Source organism: Euleptes europaea, chromosome 6 (genome assembly GCF_029931775.1).
Source record: "Euleptes europaea isolate rEulEur1 chromosome 6, rEulEur1.hap1, whole genome shotgun sequence".
In the NCBI taxonomy this organism is placed as follows: domain Eukaryota; kingdom Metazoa; phylum Chordata; class Lepidosauria; order Squamata; family Sphaerodactylidae; genus Euleptes; species Euleptes europaea.
The window spans coordinates 16010359-16034327 of NC_079317.1; the positions used below are offsets into that span (position 1 = coordinate 16010359).

Genomic DNA, 23969 nt, shown 5'->3' on the forward strand with positions numbered 1-23969 from the left:
AGGACGGTAAATGAGCAACTATTCCTGAAGAGTACGCCTGGCTCAAATAGGTTCTGATCCCCTAACAGTGGAGATCTGGACCAGCAAAATGAGCCTTCATCCAGCAGAGCATGCTTGTTCCAGGGAAGGAAGCATCCATCATTAGTGGAACAGAGCTTTCTTTTTATCCATTATCCTGAAGATATTAGAAAGTACTGCAGGAAAACATGCTCCAAAATGTAGCGTTACAACCATTTGCAGAGTCTGCTAGAAAAACAAATCTTATTTGGACTCTGAAGGGCCCCTTGTTATTTCAAGTCCTTGTCATGTTACAAAAAAATTACTTTTCCTGTCCTTCAACAAAGTTATTGCATATCTTAAAGATATATCTACAGGATTTTGTCAAAATAAATTAAAAGGTATATAACTATTCCCATCATCTCTAGTTTAATCAGCGCACACATTCTGCTGATACGGAAACAGTGAGCCTTGGAGTGCAAACTGAAGAAAGAAAATAATGCAATCGCACTGTTACCTTCTCTCTAATCTCCAAAGCTCTCTTGCACAAAGGCTCAGCTTCCTTGTACTTTCCTCTTTTTCCATAGAGCACTGCAAGGTTGTTTAAAGTTGCTGCAACCTGCAAAAAAAGAACGCTACACATTTGTGGCTGAAGTGATGAGGAAAGCAGCTGACGTCTCATGTACAGTTTAACCATTTGTTTATAGTTCAGATATATGGGGTTGGATATTATGCATCCTTTCCTCCCATGCAAGGAGCCTTTCTCAGGTGCAAGAGGCAGAAGGGTTAATTTCACCCCTTTTTTTCTCGCTGCGGCCAGCCACAGTGCACGGATTTTAACACATGTAGGCTCCCCATCCCACAGTATCACCTTTTGGGCAATTCATAGGTGGTGATGGGGGAAGCGAAGGCAGGGAAGATCTGGCTCTATCAGTGCCTTCCACTGGTGCTACACAGGCCCCAACCCATAGCACTCTTGAACAGTAGAAAAGAGCAAGAGTCCAGTAGCACCTTAAAGACTAACAACATTTCTGGCAGGGTATGAGCTCTCGTGAGTCACAACTCACTTCTTCGTGAGCTGTGACTCACGAAAGCTCATACTCTGCCAGAAATTTTGTTAGTCTTTAAGGTGCTAATGGACTCTTGCTCTTTTAAACTGCTACAAACAGACTAACATGGCTACCCATCATGATCTACTCTTGAACTGTTTACTTAAGGGGGGGAAATCAAGTTACAGTTGACAGGCATAAAATGTGTCTCACTAGCACAACAATGCCCAACCTTTGGCACCTGTATATTATCAGCAGTGAAGATAATTTTTGCCCCATTTTTCATCCTAATAAATAGAAGTCTGTAGATGACAAATGCTCAGAATATCAAACTTGGCCAGAAACCGTGTCCCCTTCTGCACATCTCTCATGCTACAGCATGAGGGAGTTAGACTTTCTAGAGGACCTGGGCTAACGTCTAGAAAGGGCAGGCCCAGACATTGAGAAACTTGTCTGGATAATCTTCTGGTCAATAGGAAATCCATAAGATACAGGATGGGGAGCGCTGGGCTAGTTCCTTAAAATATTAAATACATAGGTTTGCTGAACATGCAGCAAAATGCTATTTGCGAAAGTTGTCAACAGCAGGAAGCTGAGTGAAGCAGTTTCTGAATCCCTTTTTGCAATATATGGTACGAAGGCATTAATCACTGGATTAGAGGCAACTTGGGAGTGAGCCACTTGAGCTGAATAAACATTTCGCCAATCATTTATAAATGAGCATCTCCAACAGGAGTTCAGCAGCACTTCTGATCTATTCCTTGGATATCTGGAGCACACTCAAATCGTGCAAACTGATTCGGAATCAGACAAGTATTACATAATTTCTGTGCATACAATTTGTTGGGAGACCTGTACTCAATCATTAAAAATGCAAAACATTTTAACTGCAGTCCCCTACCTGAACGAGGTTAAACGATAAGCAGGGACGTTAAAAAACTTCCTGTTAAGTTTAATATTAAAGTGAGTTTCAAAGGAAAAAAAAGTTAGTACCAGAGAGGGGAAGGGGGAGAACAAAAACGAAAGGGACAGATGTACAAACCGCTGGATGATCTTTGCCCAAGGTCTTCTCACGAATAGCCAAGGCGTCATTCAACAAGTTTGCAGCATCTTTGTATTTATTCTGGTCCCTAAATTAGAAAAAAGGAAGAGTCATAAGACATTTTATAAAACTGCTGCGAATCATTTAAGTTTTAAAGTAATTACTAACAGACAGAACCAACTTCAACATACTAGGATTCAGTGCAGAATCTGCTCTTTTCAAATCTGTATCCAAGACGCGGCCTTATTCAATGGACCTACAGAACAACGGCTGGCAACTCGAGCTTCAATGGACCTACAGAACAACGGCTGACAGCTAGGCCAAGGCTGCCTGTAATCTCTCTATAAAGGAAAAACTAAAGGATACTATGAGGTACCATAAATGCTTTGCCCACTTCTTCACTGGCCTAAGCCAGCGTAGGACCACCATAAGCACCAGCCTATGCTAAGCCACAGAACAACTGGAAGCAGTCTGGATTCAGCTTATCGGCACCTAGCTGCCAACCAAGGTTCCCACAAAAACTGCCTGCCGCTTAACTCAAAATGCCCATAAATGTTATTCAAGGGACGACTGTGCGACTGATTCCCTCCCAAAGAGAAGATCAGGGGGCTAGAGCAACGGCCCTATGAGGAGTGGTTAAAACACTTAGGAATGTTTAGCTTGGAAAGAAGGTGGTTAAGGGAAGACATGATAGAGGTCTATAACATGCATGGTAGGGAGAGAGTGGAAAGGGAGATGCTTTTCTTCCTCTCTCATAATACTAGAATGCGGGGTCATCTGCTGAAGCTGGAGGGTGAGAGATTCAAAACAGATAAAAGGAAGTATTCCTTCACACAATGCATAGTTAAATTGTGGAACTCCCTGCCCCAGGATGTGGTGATGGTTGCCAACTTGGAAGGCTTTAAGAGGGGAGTGGACATGTTCATGGAGGAGAGGGTTATCCATGGCTACTAGTCAAAATGAATACTAGTCATGCATACCTATTCTCTCCAGTATCAGAGGAGCACGCCTATTATATTAGGTGCTGTGGAACACAGGCAAGATAATGCTGCTGCAGTCGTCTTGTTTGTGGGCTTCCTAGAGGCACCTGGATGGCCACTGTGTGAACAGACTGCTGGACTTGATGGGCCTTGGTCTGATCCAGCATGGCCTTTCTTATGTTCGTAAAATGAAAGGAGTTTGAAAGAGGGACAGAAATATATCTTGAAACTCCATTCATATGGAGCACCATCAGCGGCTAATAAATAACTGAAACCACATCAATGTTTTATTTAACTGTGGTTGTGACAAAGGTCTTCACAAACTCTTTTTTAAAGGAAGTATGTTAAGAGTACCAACCTGTACACCAATGCAAGTATGTTCAACATAGTGGCAACATCAGGGTGATCGTGGCCTGAAGTTTTCTCCAGGTCTTCAAGCGCTTGCTTACAGAGGGGTACGGCAACCTCGTATCTGCCTTGGGATGCATACTGAATGACAAGATTGTGAAGGGTCCTTAATCTTGCGGGAATCTCATACCCACCCTGTTGGGCAGCAGCTGCCGCACTGCTATGTGGCTGTTGCACTGGGGGGGGGGGGGATAATAATAAAACATGATTTAAAAAAAATACTAAAGAAATATGCATACGTTCAAGCAGTGTTAGCACCAAAGACGTGAACTTCATTAAAAAGTATACTTCAAATGTTTTAAGATCAAAGATGTGGTTGAATTCCATAAGCCTATTAAATCTAGTCCTATTTGAGAATGCACCACCTTGTGAATATTCTGGCTCATGTTCTATAGGCAAAGTTTATCACAGAATCACAGAGTTGGAAGAGACCACCAGGGTCTTCTAGTCCAACCCCCTGCACAATGCAGGAAATTCACAGCTACCCCCCCCCCCACACACCCAGTGGCCAGAAGATGGCCAAGGTGCCCTCCCTCTCATGATCTGCCTAAGGTCACAGAATCAGCACTGCTGACAGATGGACATCTAGCCTCTTCTTTAAAACCTCCAGGGAAGGAGAGCTTACCACCTCCCAAGGAAGCCTGTTCTACTTTATTCCCCCTCCCCCAGTTATCATTGACCACAAAACAAGAGTTCCAGGAGAATGACACAGGAACTCTTCACATCCATGGGAAAACAAGTATCGGCAAATTAATTTGTTTTATTTATTTTTATTGTATTTCATTTCTGTCCCACCCTTTCTCAGCCAGGGCTGGGCTCAGGGTGGCTAACACCACCACATTCATTAAAACATACAAATATGTAATTAATACATATCTGTAATTGCCATGGTCAGTCTATACCACCCCACCCAAGATAACATGGCCCCAAGAACAAGCCTACTTGCTCTTTACCCTAGCATTGAACTAGGTGGAGAGTGCAGGAACTTAACCCAGCCATGATCAGCTTTTCAGGAAAATGACAGCTTCAAGATCTTTCACGAAATAGAACTACCGTTAGTGGAAACCATGTCTTCACCCACAGAAACACCACAATAAACCTGAAGTTACTGATAGCCAGAAAAATGGAAGACATCTGGGGGGAGCTGGGGGGAGAAGAGCGAAGGCAGTGGGGTGCACTGTCAAACTACAGCTGCAGGGGGGCCACCCATTCACATTCTCTTCAAAAATTTCACAATGAAGTCAAGTTTTGAAATGCTCACTAGACAAACTCCTGTCCATAGCTTATTTTACTCTTTTAGGCAAGCCAACTATCAGGCCCGGATGAAGCAGCTGTCCTTTTATGCTAGGGTACAATGTACAATGTCTTACGGAAGTCTAGGAATTTAAGATCAACAAGTACCTTCAATATATTTTAAATGAACTCATTTTAAATTCACTTACTTCCTTGCCCTTGGTCATCTTCATCGTTGGGGAACAAATCATCCAACGGTTCTTTGGTCGAGTCTGAGTCTTTATCCTCCTAAACAACCCCCCCCCCAGAAATCACAGACTGTTACAATGATCAAACCAAAGCAGATTATGCAAATGTGGATTTTAAAAGACAGCATTTATTATGTGTCAAGTTAAAAGACGCCCATGTGCGCATACATTTTGGCCTCTCTATTTTCCCTTCCACCTGTGGAACCCAAAGCGAGAACCTTACACATTATCTCCTGGAATGTAATTGTGAAGGACATAAGATCCAAGTACCTTGCTCATTTTATGATTAAAAGTTTTTCTTTTATCTAAAAAAAAATTAGACACATCATCAAAATACTAATTTGCTTTTTTCTGGCAGCAGAAAAACTCAATTTTTTAAAATAGACAACCATGATTGTGTCGCAGGACAGCCTGAGAGTTTGAACTTGACACTGCATGCCTTAACAAATTCTCTTTGGCTTTATGAGCCATCCCAAATATTTAGCAGCCAGACTTATTTTTCAGCCTTCTGGGGTTTATATGCTAATAACCATACTTTCTAAGTATTGTTACTACAGAACATAATCCTAAACTCCTCATGGGTTGTTTTTGTAAAGCTATAACAAAAGTATTGTAGCATATAAATAAATATGGGGAACCCCTGGTTGCCTTCATAACAAAAAGCTAATCTCTATCTCTCACCTAAATAAGCTTTGCACTTCTACTGAAAATAACCAAGAGGCACTTACAATAAAGGACTGCTGAAAATACTAGGTGCCCCAACGAAATTCCTAGGCTCCTTGGCACCTGGGATTTATTGAGCCCTGTGATACTGACAGTGTAGATGGGTTTTTGTCTGTGACCAAATAATAACAGTAATAATAATAGTACTAGCAAACAAAGCCGCCTTGAGCCAAGGGGAAAGGTAGGGTACAAATATGTTAATACATAATCACTTGTTCTGTGCCTCTCTCCAGGTAACTACCAGGATGACGGCATCAATTATATGTAATTTCTGATGTTTAACAAGGAACTGATCACCCCCCCCCCAAAAAAAGATTTAATCAAGATTCATTCCTGAAAACACAAACCTGACATATTATTGAGAGTTGGTCTGGATTTAGCCATGGGCCCTATCCAGTCACCAAGCGAAAAGTGACAGGGGGTAAGGGGCAAAGTCGCTTGCAAGTACAAGGATGCAGTTTGGTTTCCTAGGCTCCTCACTCCTCAGAACACATTTGTGGACTGGTCATACCTGATACTGGGTTCTAAAAGCTGACTGAGAATACTGAACTGGTACCGCTCTTCCATACCGAGCAGATCCCTAACTGAACTATTGGAGGTGGTCTCAGAATCTGGTGTTTAACAAGTCTGGTCCAAGCGATTAGTCCTGAGAGAGTTCAATATCCTTGATAAGACTGCTGGTGCAGCTGGGGACTTGATGGCTACCACAAAAGCACTGGGATGTATACACATGCTGTGGGCCATGCTCTCAATCTGATATTCTGTTTATACTGGGACAAGACTAGACAGATCATTATTTTGTGAACTTCAGAGTAATAGCTTGCATGAAGGATGGGGGCCTTCAGGTGGTCCATTCCTGGCAGCTGATTGATCCAATTTGTGTTCAAACTATCCTTGGGGATTTAACAGTTGCTGCTGCTGATTGCAGTGACAAAGCCCAAGTCAGCCTCTAAAATAAAGGGATGGCAAACCTGGATGACAAATAACTCTAAAAAGTTCTTTTACACTCGCTAGAGCAGGCTAGCCTGATCTCGTCAGATCTCAGAAACTAAGCAGGATCAGCCCTGGTTAGTATTTGGATGGGAGACCACCAAGGAATACCAGGGTTGTTGTGCAGAGGAAGGCACTGGCAAACCACCTGTTAGTCTCTTGCCATGAAAACCCCAAAAAGGGTCGCCATAAGTTGGCTGCAACTTGACGGCACTACACACACACACACACACACACACAGCTCATGTTGCTCCACAGTGTAAACAAAAGACTGCAAGCCACGAAGCAGAAGAGATGAGGGCTACAACAAGAATGGAAGAACCCTCAGGAGGAATCCAACTGAGCACAGGTTCACAGGGGGGCGGGCTTTGTGGGCAGAATGGTGCTTGCAGAAGGCAACTCTCCTCCCTCCTGCTGCATTGTTCAAAATCATGGACTCCTATGGACAATATGGCAGGTGGGATAAAGTGTGGACCTGAGGTGGGCTGGGTTGAGGGGCCGAGTTGAAAAGCACACCCCATTTTTCTGCTGGAAGTAGTATCTTCTGCCAGCAGAAAATTGTGAGGATCAACTCTTCCCCTCCATATTCAGAAATCCCATAGCAATGAAACATTTATTCCCCTGCCATCACTGCATCTGCATAGCATCATCCAACAGATTTTTTTTTTAGTGCTCCAAAGTATTTAGGATACCTGGGCTTTGGGACAATAGGCTCCTGTAATGGTCTGCTGTGACACAGGTGAAAATACTACTCTTATTAGTATTGTGTATTCACAGATGCAACAAATAAAATATGAACATACCCTTAACTTATCACAACTGTGTGGATGATCTTCAATTGTTCTAGCCTGACTACATAACACAAATGTCTTGCTGCTCTCCATCTAATACCCTGTGTATAGGATCTCTGCACAGCCTGGCCAAGTCTATGTGCTGAGAGATGTATCTGATTCCAGACAGGTTATAGTCAAGAAAGATCAGGGAGACCTTGGGACTCCTCAAAGAAGCCACACTTATTTTGAAAAGCCCTCTTCAGATGCTTCTGATTAGAATAATTTACAGGGTAATCTGGAATATTTCATTTATGAGTGAAGAGACAGAGCAAGGCAGCAGTAAATTATCTTGGATAAAGTGGATTATCTGGACCCGCTTCATTCTTGCTTCAGGCCTACATTTGGGACAAACCACTTACAAAGGGATTTCAAAGGGAGATTAGAAAGAGAGACTGCTGAATTACAATTAATAATGAAATTTAAGACTATGCATTCTCCTGGATTGAACAGAGATCTGGAATTCCTGTCTCATTACCAATGCTAATTTATCCATGCCCACGACCCCTCTGCATATCACACCTAATCCAATCACGCCTGCTAATGTCATTTACTTGCTTTTGACGTTTACATTGTCACCGTGTGTCTAATTCACTCTTCTCTACTTAAGGATAGATGGACTTACATTCTAGCTGTATCTGAAGAAGAGAGCTGTGGCTCACAAAAGCTTGTACCCTGCCAGAAATTTTGTTAGTCTTTAAGGTGCTACTGGACTCTTGCTCTTTTCTACTGCTGCAGGCAGACTAATACGGCTACCCATCGTGATTTATCACAAAGACTCCTGTTTGTTTTTGCTATTCATGAAATATTAAGTAGCAAGTGTAAAAATCGGCAACTTCTTTAGCAGAATAAAAGGAAATAAGAAAGAACAGACTTTTAATATACAGCTACTTACTGAAGGGGAAATATCATCATCATATTTCTTTAACTGGTTCATGAATTCTAAGTGCTTCTTTTCTTCCTCCAGCTGAGCCACAGACTGTTCACTCTTCTGCAGTTTCTGTTGCGTACTGGCCAGCTCATCCCTCAGCCACTGATTTTCCTGGCATAGCCTGCGAACCTGGGCACGTAATTTCTGTTTCTCTGACTCCACTGCGTTTAAGTGATTTGACAAGGCCATCATTACCTAAAATGTATCAGGGAAGACGTTATTCGGTTTCTTCTGTATTTGAAATTTAGCATCAACTGCTTTCTGGTTTACAACAAAACATTTGTGGGGTCTTTTTTTGTGTATCCTATCATCAGACAGTAACATTGATAACCTACACGGAAAATAAAGTCTGCTTTTGTGCTTTATTTTTACCTGTGCTTCACTGAGTCCAAGTTCCAGCATCTCCAGAGACTTGCGAATCATATTTGATTTTTCTTCCACCAGATTGGTCTCATCATCTTTCTTCAAACACTTAAGTGTCTCGAGTAAACTCTGTAAGATGGAATTGTGCTCATTCTTCAGTGCTTCTAATCCCTGAATTACTTGCTTAGTCTTAGAAATAATTTCATCCTGGGTAAGCTTCTCCAACTTGTCTTCCTTTAGATACACCATTGTGGACATGTTGTCATACATTCTGAGGAGGGGGAAAAACAGAAAACCAACCTTTTTAATAAAGTTATCCTTTCAACTTTGGAGCTTTATTTTAATAATAATTAAGTGCTATCAAGTCGCAACCCCTCAAAGGGTTTTCAAGGCAAGAGATGAGCAGAGGAGGTTTGTCATTGCCTTCCTCTGCATAGTAACCCCGGTCTTCCTCGGTGGTCTCCCACCCAAATATTAAACATGGCCAACCCTGCTTAGCTTCCATGCTCTAATGAGTTTTGGGTAATATGGGCTATTTAATGCCTTGTGATTCCATTTTTTCCTATGAATATATGCACATTTCATTCCAGTGCTTATAGTACTGTTGCCAAGATAATTAGAGTATGCTGGTATAATCAACCAAACCAGTCAAAAATTAATTCTACAGTGGGGATCACATCTTTTAACTACTTATTTATCTATCTAACTTCATCTACATCCTTTCTTCCAGGTGGGGGAAGAAAACTCAACTTGACATTTGGCTGAGCCTACACCCCTTCTTGTCAATGCATTCAGATACTTACCTCAGCGGCATGGGACCTTTCTGTGGGGAAAGGATCCTGCACCAGTAAGCGTATGCATCAAAAGGCCAATAAACCTACTTCTTAATGACTACAATGTAATGGCTGGCAATAACAATACTTCCCAAACTATCAGAAGCATAGACCGTGAAAAGCACCAGAGAACAATGTGATTACACTCCTTCAAGGAGTTTAATCCCCATAATGATGAGTACTACAAGAGTTGCTTCTTCCTTTTTTTAGTGCTACTCTTGTAGGTTTGAACAACAGCTTTATGAACTTAGCAGGCTGTCCTTAAGGTTTTTAAGGAGAAAATAACTTCCCCAGAGGACAAAAGTTTGCCCACGGCCTATAACAGCGATATGTTCCCAATAATAAACGCCAACAAAACAATCACTATTAGGTAGTTTGTAACTCCTTATTTTTAATTGTTGGTTTGTTTACAAAAAACGATGAATTATTGACACTGAAACAAAAAGAAATCCAGACCTTCGATTTTAGGCACAGAGTTAAATAAACTCGACACATTGTCAGAGAAGCCAATGCAAAAACACACCAATGCAAAACAACAGGGATGTTAGTGAGCAAAAAAATCATTTTCTATTTAACAGGCTGAAAAGCTGACCTGGCAGAATTAAGCTTTCAGTGACAATGCTATACAGATAAGAAGATCAATTCTGTTTCAAACATGGAATACAATTACTGCTTTGTTTCTTCTCCTCCTCAGGAGTACATTTGACCAGATACCATGAAATAACACATCAAGGGAGCCATTACTTCACCTGACACATTCAACCCTTCCGTTAGGTATAAGGAAAAGAAGTCACAAAAGAAGGCAAGCAGCAAACGATGTATATCTTTCAAGCACACATTAGAAGATACATAGAAATGAGAATGGAACTACCTCAAGCTTTCACCTTCTCACAATCATAACTGTATCAGCGGAATCAATATTTTTACTCCACCTTTCAAGCTAGGCGGTGAGAAAAGACAAGATTCCCCTGATCTGAAGCCAATTTATACGGACATTTTAGTCTACAGAAGCAAGCGTCAGTACATTTCACTCCCTAATAAGACAGTGCTTATTACCGCATTTATGGAAAGCTACTGACTGACATGTGTAGCCTCAAGACAAACTCTAGCATATGCGGAACAAAAACCAATACTGGTGAGCTGAACAATTAGACAAGCTAGTACGTATCAATTTGCAATTCCCAGGCTGCAGACCTCAACCGTTCTCCAGCAGATTTCAGTAGGACTTCATTGAGATTAATGCAGGCTGCTGTCTTCATTTTACCTTCATGAATGCTACATTCAATAATGACGGTAAACAGTTTACCATAAAATCCACACATAAACCAGTGTGGTGTACTGACTAGAGTGTCAGACTAGGACCTGGAAGATTCAGGTCCCAGTCCTCGCTCTGGCATGGGGAGGGGCTGTGGCTCAGTGGCACAGCATCTGCTTTGCATGCAGAAGGTCCCAGGTTTAATCCCTGGCATCTCCAGTTAAAGGGACTAGGCAAGTAGGTGACATGAAAGACCTCTGCCTGACACCCTGGAAAGACGCTACCAGTCTGAGTAGACAATACTAACTTTGATGGACCAAGGGTCTGAGTCAGTATAAGGCAGCTTCATGAGTTCATCTAAGACACCATCTCGTTTCCTGCAATGGTCAACCAGATTCCCCCCCAAGTAGGGGCACAGAGACAATATCTCTGGCATGGCAAAACTGACTGTGATGGACCAAGGGTCCGATTCAGTATAAGGCAGCTTCATGTGTTCATGGAAGATTGCTAGGCGACCTTGGGCCAGCCACACAGCCTAGCCTACCCCACAAGGTTGCTTTGAGGATAACATGGAGAAGACCAATGCAATCCACTTTGGGACTCCACTGGGGACAAAGGTGGGTACAAATGAAGTAAAAATTTTTTTTTAAAACCACCACAGATCTTTTTCTCCCCACAACAGCAAACCTATGTACGCACAATCATTTGAAGTGTGGCAATTTGTAACTTTAAATAAATATTGTCATGGCCAGTACCAAACTAGACCTGAAATGGTGCATTCCAGCCTATGCGGTCACCTCACCTCACTAGTATTCCAAATAACATGGTTGGGCAGCCTATGAGGCAGGAAGCACAGAATTACCGAAAGCCCACTGAGGAACTGAAGGCCAATGTGGCACTGGCTGTATAGCACAGAATCTCAGATTCATGTTCCTATTTTTTTCTGAGCTGTGGTGGTGACCCCATAGGGTTTTCAAGGCAAGAGACATTCAGAGGTGGCTTGCCATTGCCTGCCTCCGCATCATGCCCCTGGTATTGGTCTCCCATTCAAATACTAGCCAGGGCCGATCCTGCTTAGCTTCCAAGATCTGACAAGATCGAGCGAGCCTGGCCTATCCCGCTCAATATACTATATCAAAATTACATTGAAGCAAATTGATTATTTTAATGTAATTAAATGTAAAATTAAATGTAATTAATGTAAACTGCAGTTTCATCACACTTCAGAGTTTCACTTTTAAATAAGCTTGAAGGATTAAAATTAATACCATCCAAAGATATTTAGAAAACTACAGATAAATAGGATGTCAAAACCCAGTTTAGAGGAAGAGTTGGTTTTTATATGCCGATTTTCTCTACCTTTTAAAGAGAAAAAAACTGGCTTACAATCTCTCTCCCTTCCTCTCCCCACAACAGACCCCTTGTGAGGTGGGTGGGACTGAGAGGGTTTGGAGAAAGCTGTGACTAGCCCAAGGTCATCCAGCAGGCTTCATGTGCAGGAGTGGGGAATCAAGCCCGGTTCAGAGTCCACCACTCTTAACCACTACACCATGCTGGCTCTCTTAATAGTTATTAGGCGTGTTGCACCAACACCATATGGGCTAAACGGTGATTGTGGCTGTCCAAAAATATGGCTAAACACAAAAAGTATTTATAGGAACAAAACAGGTAAATAGAGCCAGATTGAAGATGTGAATTGTCTATGATGAGTTACTTTAATGGGCAATATGTCCTACTCAAGACAACTGGAACGCTTACTTTTCAATTTGGAAGCACTCTATCCTGGAGAACAGAGGACATTGAGAATCCATTCTAGCTGTTACATCAAGGGATTTTTCACTGTTCCAGTTCTCTCATAGAGAAGATCACATGTACAAAATAGGCTCTCACTGCCGACGCGGCATTTATGGACTTAAATCCTGAGAGATCTCCTCCTCCACACACATTCCAGAAAATCGTTAAAGACCTTACTGCTTGGAATCAGGAGCTTTTCAGTGTTCGATAATTTCAAGAGCCTGGATTCTCAGAACAGCAACGCTTCTTCCATGCCTCTATCAGTCACCGGTAAGCCTAGCCATACAGTTTTCCTCCAGAACATTACTATGATTCCATAAAACACCAAACTAAGGCTTTAAATTTGCTGAGTTGTCCAGCAGCAGGACTTCCAAATAGCTTCCATGTGACAAAGCTAGCTTTGTGCACAATCAGTAACCTGTACAGCCTGCTGAACTTCTCATTTAACCTGCTCTCCCATAGATATTTTTTTCTGAAAGACAGTTGAACTTAGGAAGTTACAGACCGCATTGAAAGCACCAGCAAAAGATGATGGGTCTCCCTCCCAAACAAAGCCCTCAAGCACTCCCTCGTGGCATGTCACTGTCAAGATACAAAACCTGTCCTGTTCAGGATAGTATTTTTGGCTCCTTGCATAAACAACCCTTGCTGTATTCTTTAACTTTTGGCCTAGCTTGCAGATATAGGATTAACATGCATTAAACTGTTTATTGCCCTTTCTAAGATCCATTTCGCCTTATGTTGGTTACATTTTGCTGGTTTAATTTGTCCAGTCATTAAGAAACTTCCACTGGATCCAGGCCAGTTTCAAATCTGCCTTCTGGAAGGAATTAAGTGAACATGTGGTGGCAGAACAACTCCTAGCGTTTCTGGATGTCTCAACTGCCCTTGACCCTTTTCAACCTGCCTTCAGTCCTGCCCATGGCATGGAGATGGCTCCGGTGGATGATTTCCAAGTTCAAATAGACAGAGACAATGCATCTTTGTCAATCCTGCTGGATTTATAAGCCACTGTTGATACTATTGACCAGGGGTCCACAGTCTTTCTGTGCTTGTGGGAACCTTTGGAATTCTGACACAGCACGGTGGGCACCACCACAACGTGGCTGCCACAGGAGGTGGAGCCAACCACAAAATGTCAGGGAGTTAGGTTATGGATAACTAACTCTTCAGCATTTCCAGCAGAAACTGCGTAACAGGACGCCTTTTTGATTCTCCAGCTGGAAGAGTAAGAGAAGGGAATGAATTTGAAATTTCTGAAAATTAGCAATACCAAGATACTTGGTCATATCTTGCCCATCCGGAAGCCTCATATGACAGAGAAACCAGGAGGAGAACTGAGATTTGCCACACTTCCCTTATGTGCCAAAATTATTTCCTGAAAATAAACCCTCCTATGAGGCACAGAGTCAAGCATACAAGACTCACATCAGACGGGGGGGATCATGGTTGTTTTCAAAAAGGTACAGCAAAATCTGATTACTGTGATATGCAATGTTGCAAATGCCTATGTTCCTACTTACAAAGGACCACTTATCTACCACTAGCTTCATTTTTTTCCCATTCAAGACTTGGATGGCTACTGCATTCTTCTCCCACAAGAAATGTACTAAGTGGTGTTTCAGAAGTCTCGCACATCTAACAGTCATGTCTGGCACACACCATCTTACAAATTGCTCACTGTGTTCATTATGCAAAACCCCATCAACAGCTCCACCTGACATTTCTAAATTTTGATTAAATACCCAAGCATGCACCAATGGCAAAGCCAACAAAAGAAACAGACAAATTATGCACCTTAAATAAACAGGTTTTCTAATTGTCAAGTGACTGTAGTATCTCTCTATTAAGAAAGAACCGGGAATTAACAGCTAGTTTGAGTCCATAACATTCTGCTAAGATTTAAACCAGTATTTCAACATCTTAACCCACTGACACAAATAGAGATTTGCTAGAACCTGAAAAGTTACCTAACTTGATGTTTAGTTTTAACTTTTTAAGAGGCTGAATATTAATTTAAAAACCTTGATCATGTGTTGAGAACAATGTCTATTCAAGAGTATATATGCTAGTAATATTACGCATGTTGTGCCATACAAGATTGCTAACTGCTGCCATTTTATTACACAGAGGATTAATGTATAGAAGTCAGTATAAATATACTTTGTATAGTTAGCTGACGCCCTGACCTAGATAGTCCAGGCTAGTCCAATCTTGTTACATCTCAGAAGCTAAGCAGGGTTGGCCCTGGATAGTACTTGAATGGGTGACCACCAAGGAAGGCCAGGGTTGCTATGCAAAGGCAAGCTACCTCTGACCGTCTCTTGCCTTGAAAACCCTACTGGGTTGCCATAAGTCATCTGTTACTTGACAGCACTTTCTAACCCCACAGTCTCCGGACATCTTTATAAACAGCTGCACTTGGAAGTGTTACTTCAATGGTATGACCCTACAATATACCTTAATACTTTTACGTCTCAAGTGCGCTTTATATGGGATGTATTACCCACTTCAGCTTATTTAATAACCTTATTTTCCCTCATTTTTTGCATCATTCATAGAGCCCAGGCAAAACGCAAGGGAAGATTTTTCAGGGGGAGACAATAACAGACAATATGAAGAGTGGAACCCAAAGAGATGGCAATTTGATCATAAAAGCAAGATCCTAGCCCTTAATGTTGTGGAGATATATTCTTACCATTCAACTTGTGCTTGCAAAAATGCGCCAGCATTCAGCATGTACAACTTAGGTCTTTGCAAGGAAGTCTTCACTCATTACCTCCAGTCAGTTTCTTTATCCATATATCCCCACTGCCTATCACTTGCCCATTTCCTTTCCTCCTGCTACTAGACTACACTCAATGCTGTTTAACTTTTGTTTTTTTGTAGTTCTATGAGAAGTCAAATAGAGATCAGAACAAAGAATGTCAAGAGAGAACATGGACGTGCAGATTTATGCATGCTTAATCGATTTCATGGTTTATTCTATACAGATACAGAAAGTAATACAAAAATATAAATGTAGCTAGTCAGAAAATGTTGAACGCCTAGAAGCAGAATTTGATGAGAAGCATGCATGGCCCTTCGTGAACACATGAAACTGCCTTATACTGAATCAGACCCTTGGTCCATCAAAGTCAGTATTGTCTACTCAGACCAGCAGCGGCTCTCCAGGGTCTCAGGCAGAGGTCTTTCACATCACCTACTTGCCTAGTCCCTTTCACTGGAGATACCGGGGATTGAGCCTGGGACCTTCTGCATGCCAAGCAGAGGCTCTACCACTGAGCCACAGCCCCTCCCCTCCATATTTCCTGTCTGTGTCCTTCCCTTTCTGCACAAAGTGCAGATTCCCAGAAGTGTGTAGCATGACAGTAAAACCACACTAAGATTTCAGTCACTGTAGAACAATGTTATATCCAAGTACAATATATTTTTGAGTCATCATTGTGTAGTCACTGAACTGCCTTTATGCCCTCTGCCACCATGAGCGGATTTTACACCACTTGCTGTTTTTAAAATTCCCTTTAGACATTCTGATGTTTTTACACAACAGAATTTCAAATGACACAGAAGCTGAATTCACGCATCATGACCAAACTACAGTTTGTTATTGAGAAGAACAGGCCAAAAAGTCCTCTGGCTTATTCGTTCTCTCCTCCAGGAGTACAACTAGGAAACTGAAGAAATCTTGGTTCCAAACAAGCCATGATTTGTTTTAACATCAGAACCACAGCAAAACAACAAACTGGGATTTGATCTTTTGATTACAAACCAGCAGCATAAATAACCGTGCAATTATAGCTTAGAATCCTTATTTGCAGGCAAGAGAAATGCAGTTTGGAGATCAGAACAACCCACAGCTGGTCGGTGACCAGGAAGCCCTCAGTTTCCCAGCTCTACTTCATGGCTTCTTATCTGAAGGCATGTTTTGCCTAAATGTTTGAAACAAATCATAAATTGGATCGAGCCAACTTTCCCACTTGATTTCACCTAAGTCCCCTCCTTACTAAACCTACCATTCCTCATTGCTTTTGATGATGCAGTTCCCCTGAACACCAGCACAGGCTTTATGGAGGTCAAAATGGTCCCCATACTTGCTTTTCCCCCACCAGCTGAACGTAGAGCACAAGAAGAACCCTGCTGGGCCAGACCAGAGGTCCATCTAGTAGTCCAACATCCTGTCTCTCACAATGGCCAACCTGTCCCTCTGGAGGTCCAGCAACAAGGGCACAGAGGCCAAGGCCTTCCTCTGATGTGGCCTCCTGGCACTGGTATTCAGAGGTTTACTGCCTTTAGTCACTATGGTTGGATCCACTCCCATCTGCAAGTGAAGATTTTTTTTAAAGCAAATGAAGGATTCGCTAAGTTTATAAGTGATCTTTTTCAAAAAAATATTCAATGCAATACAGAATTATGCATGCCACTGGAAGTAAAGCACTAGTCGAAAAGGGAAACTTATTTTGGTACATTAATTTGCCACCGTAGAGATCCAATACACAAAATGGATTGGTCCAGCTTCTGGAGGTGAAAAGTATGACTGCTTAAGGAAAAAACTTCATAACTTCAGGTTACATTCAATTAGTCACCTAATTGCTATTTTTTATCTCTAATTACTTTTATTTCTTTATAGTCTGCCTTTCTGATATTCAAGGCAGCGTACATTGCATTAAGTCAATGCAATCAACAAAGTGAGACATCTAATAAGCAATGTGATAGGACAAGAATTATATCCATCTGGATCTTATACAACGTATTGTGGGGAATTACTCAACAACACTATTATTCGAGCTTCCTAATATACTGAGCATTTTTTGCCTAAGAAACTAAGTTGTTTTTAAAGTTTTATTTTACTTTTTAGTTTTCATAGAGCACATTACGGAACATTCAAAGGGCTTCATATAATTTCTCACTGATCTTTAAAACGGCCCTGTAAGGTAGGTCATTATCATCAACATATTACAGATGGGAGCAAAGGACAAGACAGTATCTGCTTGTCATGAGTTCACAGCTGAAAAGCCATTTGGACTAGAAGCCTTCCACCTAGCAACGACTTCAGCTGCAACTTCGTTTCAATTTCAACACTGATTTAAAAAGACGGCCAGCAGTAAGTGATTTCTGTTAAAAAGTTATTTTCTAGAACAGCCAAAAAGAAAAAGAAAAGAAAATAGCACCACTCCAACACAAGCTGAGAAGAGGGGGAAATTCTGCTTCAAGAATCCTTCTTTCAGTGTCATAATGCTGTTTAGAGAAATTTGCCAGAAGAATTCCTTCTTTTCTATTTAATTTGTGATCTGGAAAAAAAATCATCCAACCCATAATTTGAAAACTGATAAATTATGTATGCACATTAGCAACACAATATAGAAAAAGCAATCAGGTAATAAGTGCAACCCCCCTCTGTGGATTGCATTCCTTATGGTGCTGTGCGCAATAGTCCAAACTTAGTACTTTCCTCCTCACACACATCCCTCAACAAATTAAAACTGTGGGAATGCCACACATTTCATTACAGTTATAAAAACTGGAGCTTCATTCCCGCTTCAAGAAAATTTCAGGATTCACCCCCTCCCCCAAGAATCGGAAACTTACAAGCTGTTTTGGAGAGCTTTGATTCATATTGCCACACACTAAAAGAGGGCATTTTAAACGTTAAAATGGTTGTAAGATATATAGGAGCTATGATATCATAAAAATAGGGTTATAACTCAAGATTCACAGTGAAAACAAGATTGGACACTAGTAGTAGTTTCAAGACCAACAAGATTTTCCAGGGTAGAAGCTTTCGAGAGTCAAAGCTCCCTTCGTCAGTTTCTTGAAAACTTATACCCTGGGAAATCTTGTTGGTCTTTAGGTGCTACTGGATCTGAATTTTGCTGTTCTACTGCAGACCAACACAGCAACCCACTAGAAACAGAATCCAAGCTAACTGTGCCTCAAAAGGCAGATCAGAAAGATGGAGACAGAACAGTAGCTGCACTAATCCTCATGTCCAAAGGGAATTTGGCCTGCAGCAAAAAGCCAGAGACTGCATTAGCTGAGACAATGAAACACCCCCAGGGTACCCAACTAAGCAAGAGAAACCAATACATAAAGAACAGAAGCAGGTGAGGATTTTGCCAGATCCTTATGGGAAGCTCCAGGGACATAAAGCTAGCAACAATGGCTATCTTATTTTGAAAAGGCATATGCCGCATTATCCCGTTTTCATATTATAACCTGCCTCATCTTTTTTTAATGTTCATCAGACATTGTTCTATGTTCTTGTTAAATATTTAGATGCTTCCTTTGAAGCAGCAAACACCAATACCCTTATGCCAGTGACCTAGATTTCTGTTTTAACCTCTTCCTTCTAAAATAGGTTTGCTTCTCATTCCGCCTTAATAAAAAGCAAGTACGAATAGTGTGCAGCGTGTTAGTATCTCACAACTGCTGAAAGTTTTCCCTTTTATATTAATAGTATTACACGTTATGTATTTTTAAACAAGCAGAAAACTTAATAGCACAGCACATTCTACTATCAGCTCTAGTTCCGTTTTTCCATGAAACACAAGCATTATTGAATCCATCTACTCAAAAAATTGATCATTTTAACTTCAGCTTCTCAGCAGTTCTAAACTAGTCTGCATTATTAGGATACAGTTCATAGCTTCTTCAAATCTGAAGTCATTTCAGAACAGTTTCCTGTTAAGCAATATGTTTGCTATAAAACAGTTATGCTGTCTTACCGCACACTATGACTTTGCCTAATGGATCTCCTATAACTCCACGGTTGATGAACATTGGATATATTTATTATTCCAGATGCCTTTGAGCCCTGTGCCTCTAATATCTTTAGTCACCCTGCAGCCTAGCTTTGGCAGTTATTAGAACAAGATTCGGCTTCCAAATTAAATGTATGGAATCAAAGGTAAATTAAAGTATTTTCACCATGCTTAAAAAGAAGTTGGGAGGAGAGTTAGAAAACAATTCCGATCTAATTGTAACATGCTTCAATGTCTCACCTGCTTTGTGAATATCATAGCACACAATCCAATATTTATTTCATTTAATGTTGTTTTTTATTTAATGTCACTTTTACACGTGGATTGCAAGTACCACATGTGAAATTTGGAAAATTGCTTTTAGAATTTCTCTGCCCAAACTATTTTTGTACTTTTGTCCAATAAATTAATAAAGGTTGGTCCCAGATGAGTCCAACAAGGATCTTGCCAGCAAAGGCCTTTACATGTTTTGATATTAATAGTCCAAAAATTAAATATGCAAGCTTACATGAAATGCTATATAAAATTTAGGCATCATAAAGGAGTTACAACTTTCCCAGTTAATCTGGCGGTCAGTTATCCTCAAGTAACTTAGCAAGTTTTATGCTCTTGTGGGGGGAGGAAATGTTTTCGAAGTTCCAAAATCTTGTAAAGCTTCAAAAAAAGAAAAAAGAGAAGACAGCAGACTGAGGACCCTGTCTCTTTAAACAAACCAACCAACAAAAAAAAGCAGCCCCCACTCTTCCTTCCTCATTTCACCAGAATACAAAACACAATCTAGAAGAAATCTGCCCATGCAGCAACTAAAAATATAATTGAGGTCAGGGATCATCCCAGGTTTTTCTATGGACTTCCTCATCCATGGGCATTACCAGGTCCCAAACTGGAAATTTAATGTGCAAATAAGGGCAGGAACTGAGAAGGCAGAGGATAATTTCAGATGGGTTAGTCCAGTGGCAACTTAAATAATAAAAAAGATAAATTTCTGTTGGCCATTTATTTTCTTAGAAAACTTATCCAGAGATCTTCTCAAGGCCATGTCACTGGACTCCAGTTTTAATCTCCCAGGAAAAGAGAGGAACAAAGCACAAGCCTTCTGTGTAGACAGAATCGTCCCTTCCTCCCCTGCATCCCTTTTAGGAGAGTGGCAGATCTTCAACCCCTGCTAGGAATCAAACATCAGCAACGTTAATGGGGCTGGTCAGTCTGTCAGCAGTAGCCAAGGCAGGCTAACAGGAGCCTGCTCAGCTCTTTATGGAGGATGAGCAATTGACGATGGGGAAAAGGAGACTCAACAACGAAGGGGGGGGGGAGAACATACACTGAAGGGCTAAACCCAACTGCTGCCAACAACCTCCTCCTCGGCCAATATTTCTCCCATGGTACCTTCCCCTACACTGTTACACCCACCTTTCTCCCCATAATCAGCCCTCCCCATCGCCTAGCCTTTTACTGATTGCCTTTTCCACCAGAACCTAAATTGCACACCCTCCCCACAGGGGGCGCCCTTGTTCACAGCCCCCCAGCGGCCCACCCCGCAGTGTCACACCCATCCTCTCCCTCCACAATTACCCACCAACGACCCCCTCCCCATCCACCCTCGCCCCATTCAGAGCCTGCACTGCTCCCCAGCACACCCTCCCTACAGGGGGCGCCCTTCCTCACAGCCCCCCCCCGCACGGACACACCCACCCTCGCCCCACAATTACCCACCAACGACCCCCTCCCCATCCACACACTCGCCCCTCCCCTCTTCAGAGCCTGCACTGCTCCCCAGCACACCCTCCCCACAAGGGGCGCCCTTGCTCACAGCCTCCCCCCAGATGCCCCCCCACACACACTCATTTCCATCAGACCAGCAGGCAACGTTCGGGCGCGCCCACGGGGAAGCCTGGCGGGGGGAGGCGATGCTCTAACAGAGATGGGCGAGTCTAAGGGGGAGGGGGGGCGGACCGGCTGTCAGGGGAGGCAGGCAGGGAGGGAGGGAGGCCCGACGTGCCAGCGCTCACCCCGGCTATGACTACTCCGCCGCGGCCGGAAGAGCCGGCTGTCAGTCGCCGAGCGGGGGCTGGCCTCGCCACCGCCGCTATTACTACGGCCGCCGCCGCCACAGCCGAAAAGACGCGTAACCCTTCCCCGGCTTCCCTCAGCGTTGACTGAGCGGCCCCGGCTCCGCCTCTCTCCTCACCGAAAATGGCGGCCCCTCCCGGCCCACAATGCCCCGCGCGGCCAAAGCCATGATGTCACCGCTGTGAGAAGTGAGGAGAGGGTGGGAAGAGAGAGAGGAGAAGGAGGCGCGGAGCACGCATGCGCCAGTCGATGAATGGACCGTTACATCTCTGCCGTTTTAGCGCGTTCTTTAGAACGCACCACGACGACGTCGGTCGTCTCTCCCCCCCCCCACGCACGCTATGGAACATTCTGATGGGCAGCTACAAGAGGTGGGAGAATGGACAGTACCACTTCAAGCTTTACCTAGAATCCTAGAGTTGGAAGGGACCACCAGGGTCATCTAGTCCAACCCCCCTGCACAATGCAGGAAATTCACAACTACCTCCCCAGTGACCCCCACTCCATGTCCAGAAGATGGTCAAGATGCCCTCCCTCTTATGATCTGCCTAAGGTCATAGAATCAGCATTGCTGACAGATGGCCATCTAACCTCTTAAAAACCTCCAGGGAAGGAGAGCTCACCACCTCCCGAGGAAGCCAGTTCCACTGAAGAACTGGTCTAACTGTTGGAAAGTTCTTCCTAATGTCTAGACGGAAACTCTTCTGATTTAATTTCAACCCGTTGGTTCTGGTCCGACCTGGGGCAACAGAAAACAACTCGGCACCATCCTCAATAGGACAGCCCAAGTACTTGAACATGGTTATCATATCCCCTCTCAGTCTTCTCCTCTTCAGGCTAAACATACCCAGCTCTGAAAACCAGATCCAGCTGTCTTTTCAATTTGTGTTTTATTACTGAACTCTACGTTGGCAACACGGAGCATCCTGACCACTTTATTGATGCCGTTTTCTTGCCACACTCAGAAGTGATTAATATTTCACAAGGAGGCACTGGGATATGCACTCAGGAGTTTTGGAAGCCTGCAGGTCAGTTCAGGCTATCCCTCTCGTTCAGCCTCGTTTGCCTTTATTCTCATTTTAAAATCACTCCTCAGTTTCACCCAATGTGGCACTGCTGTCGCTGAAGTCAGGACCCTGGGAACGGGAAAACAAGACTTAGTCCACAAGAGAACTCCCGTCTGGTGACAGCTGCCAGAATTATTGGCAAGAATTTGTTCCACAATGGTTAGGGCTGCCAACCTCCAGGTAGTAGCTGGAGATTTCCCGCTATTACAGCTGATCTCCAGCTGATAGGGATCAGTTCCACCTGGAGAAAATAGCCGCTTTGGCAATTGGACTCTATGGCATTGAAGTCCCTCCCCTCTCCCGCCGATGGCAAAGAGGGACCTGGCAACCCTAACCTGAAGAGACCCAAGTTCAAATCCCCACTCTGTCAGAATCTCCTTAACCGGCTTGGGCCAAGTCTTCACAGAGGGTTGCTGTGAAGAGAATGTGGAGTCAAAAAAGGCAGAACTAGTTTAGTCTGCTCACATAAAGGAAGGACATGCTATTTCTACAGATTTTCCACTCCGGTTGCTGAACCCTGCATTGTTTTCCCCAGTAAAAGTAGTTTTTTTGGGTGGCATGGGAGGTGATGGAGCTGGAGAAGATAGTAGGGTTGCCAGGTCCCTCTTTGCAACCGGCGGGAGGTTTTTTGGGCAGAGCCTGAGGAGGGTGGGATTTGGGGGAGGGGCGGGACTTCAATGCCATTGAGTCCATTTGCCAAAGCGGCCATTTTCTCCAGGTGAACTGGTCTCTATCAGCTGGCGATCAGTTGTAATAGCAGGAGATCTCCCGCTATTACCTGGAGGTTGGCAACCCTAGAAGACTGGCAGAAGTAGCAAAGATCCATTTGGTGAGCTAATCTTCATTTGGAGTTCTTGGGAATGAACACAAAGGGGTTTGAGATCAGGGGGTCTGTAGAACCTTATTTATTTATGTATTTGCTTTATTTATTTATATCCCACCTTTCTCCCCACAGCAGCTTGCATCGTTCTCCTCTCTTCCATTTTATCCTCACAACACCCCTGTGAGGTAGGTTAGGCCGAGAGTGTGTGACTGGCCCGAGGTCACCCAGCAAGCTTCCATGTCAGAGGGGGGATTCGCACCTGGGTTCCCCTGATCCTAGTCCGACGCTCATCTGCCCCAATGAAGAGAGTCCCAGCCTCTTTTATAATAATTGTAACGAACGTTCGTCAGTTTTGCTTCTTCTTTTTTTTGTATGTCACTGACATGCTTGGGTTAACACCTGCCACACTGAAGGAGCTGGCGTTCCAACTTATTAGCAACCAGAGATCCACAAGGGACTTCTTTTCTGTTTGCCTGGGAATAGGAACTTGGGACTGTTACAAATAGGAAAGACAAAGAAGGACAGAAATATACACAGGAAGCACAAAGTTCCCAAAGAAGCTGTAGCGTTTT

At 43.0% G+C, this 23969-nt stretch overlaps 1 protein-coding gene across 1 annotated transcript in view; it reads right to left on the bottom strand.

Annotated features, from left to right (window-relative positions):
- The window catches only part of KLC1 (kinesin light chain 1), a 33102-nt gene extending 24037 nt beyond the window's left edge, over positions 1–9065 (bottom strand). The window contains exons 1-6 of the mRNA XM_056850835.1: positions 8804–9065; positions 8396–8626; positions 4919–4997; positions 3427–3652; positions 2089–2176; positions 515–616 (exon numbers count right to left, since the gene is read on the bottom strand). Of these exons, the coding sequence (XP_056706813.1) occupies positions 515–616; positions 2089–2176; positions 3427–3652; positions 4919–4997; positions 8396–8626; positions 8804–9064 (987 nt within the window). The 5' untranslated portion in view covers position 9065. The remainder of the gene's footprint in view (positions 1–514; positions 617–2088; positions 2177–3426; positions 3653–4918; positions 4998–8395; positions 8627–8803) is intronic.
- Between the last annotated feature and the right edge of the window lie 14904 nt (positions 9066–23969).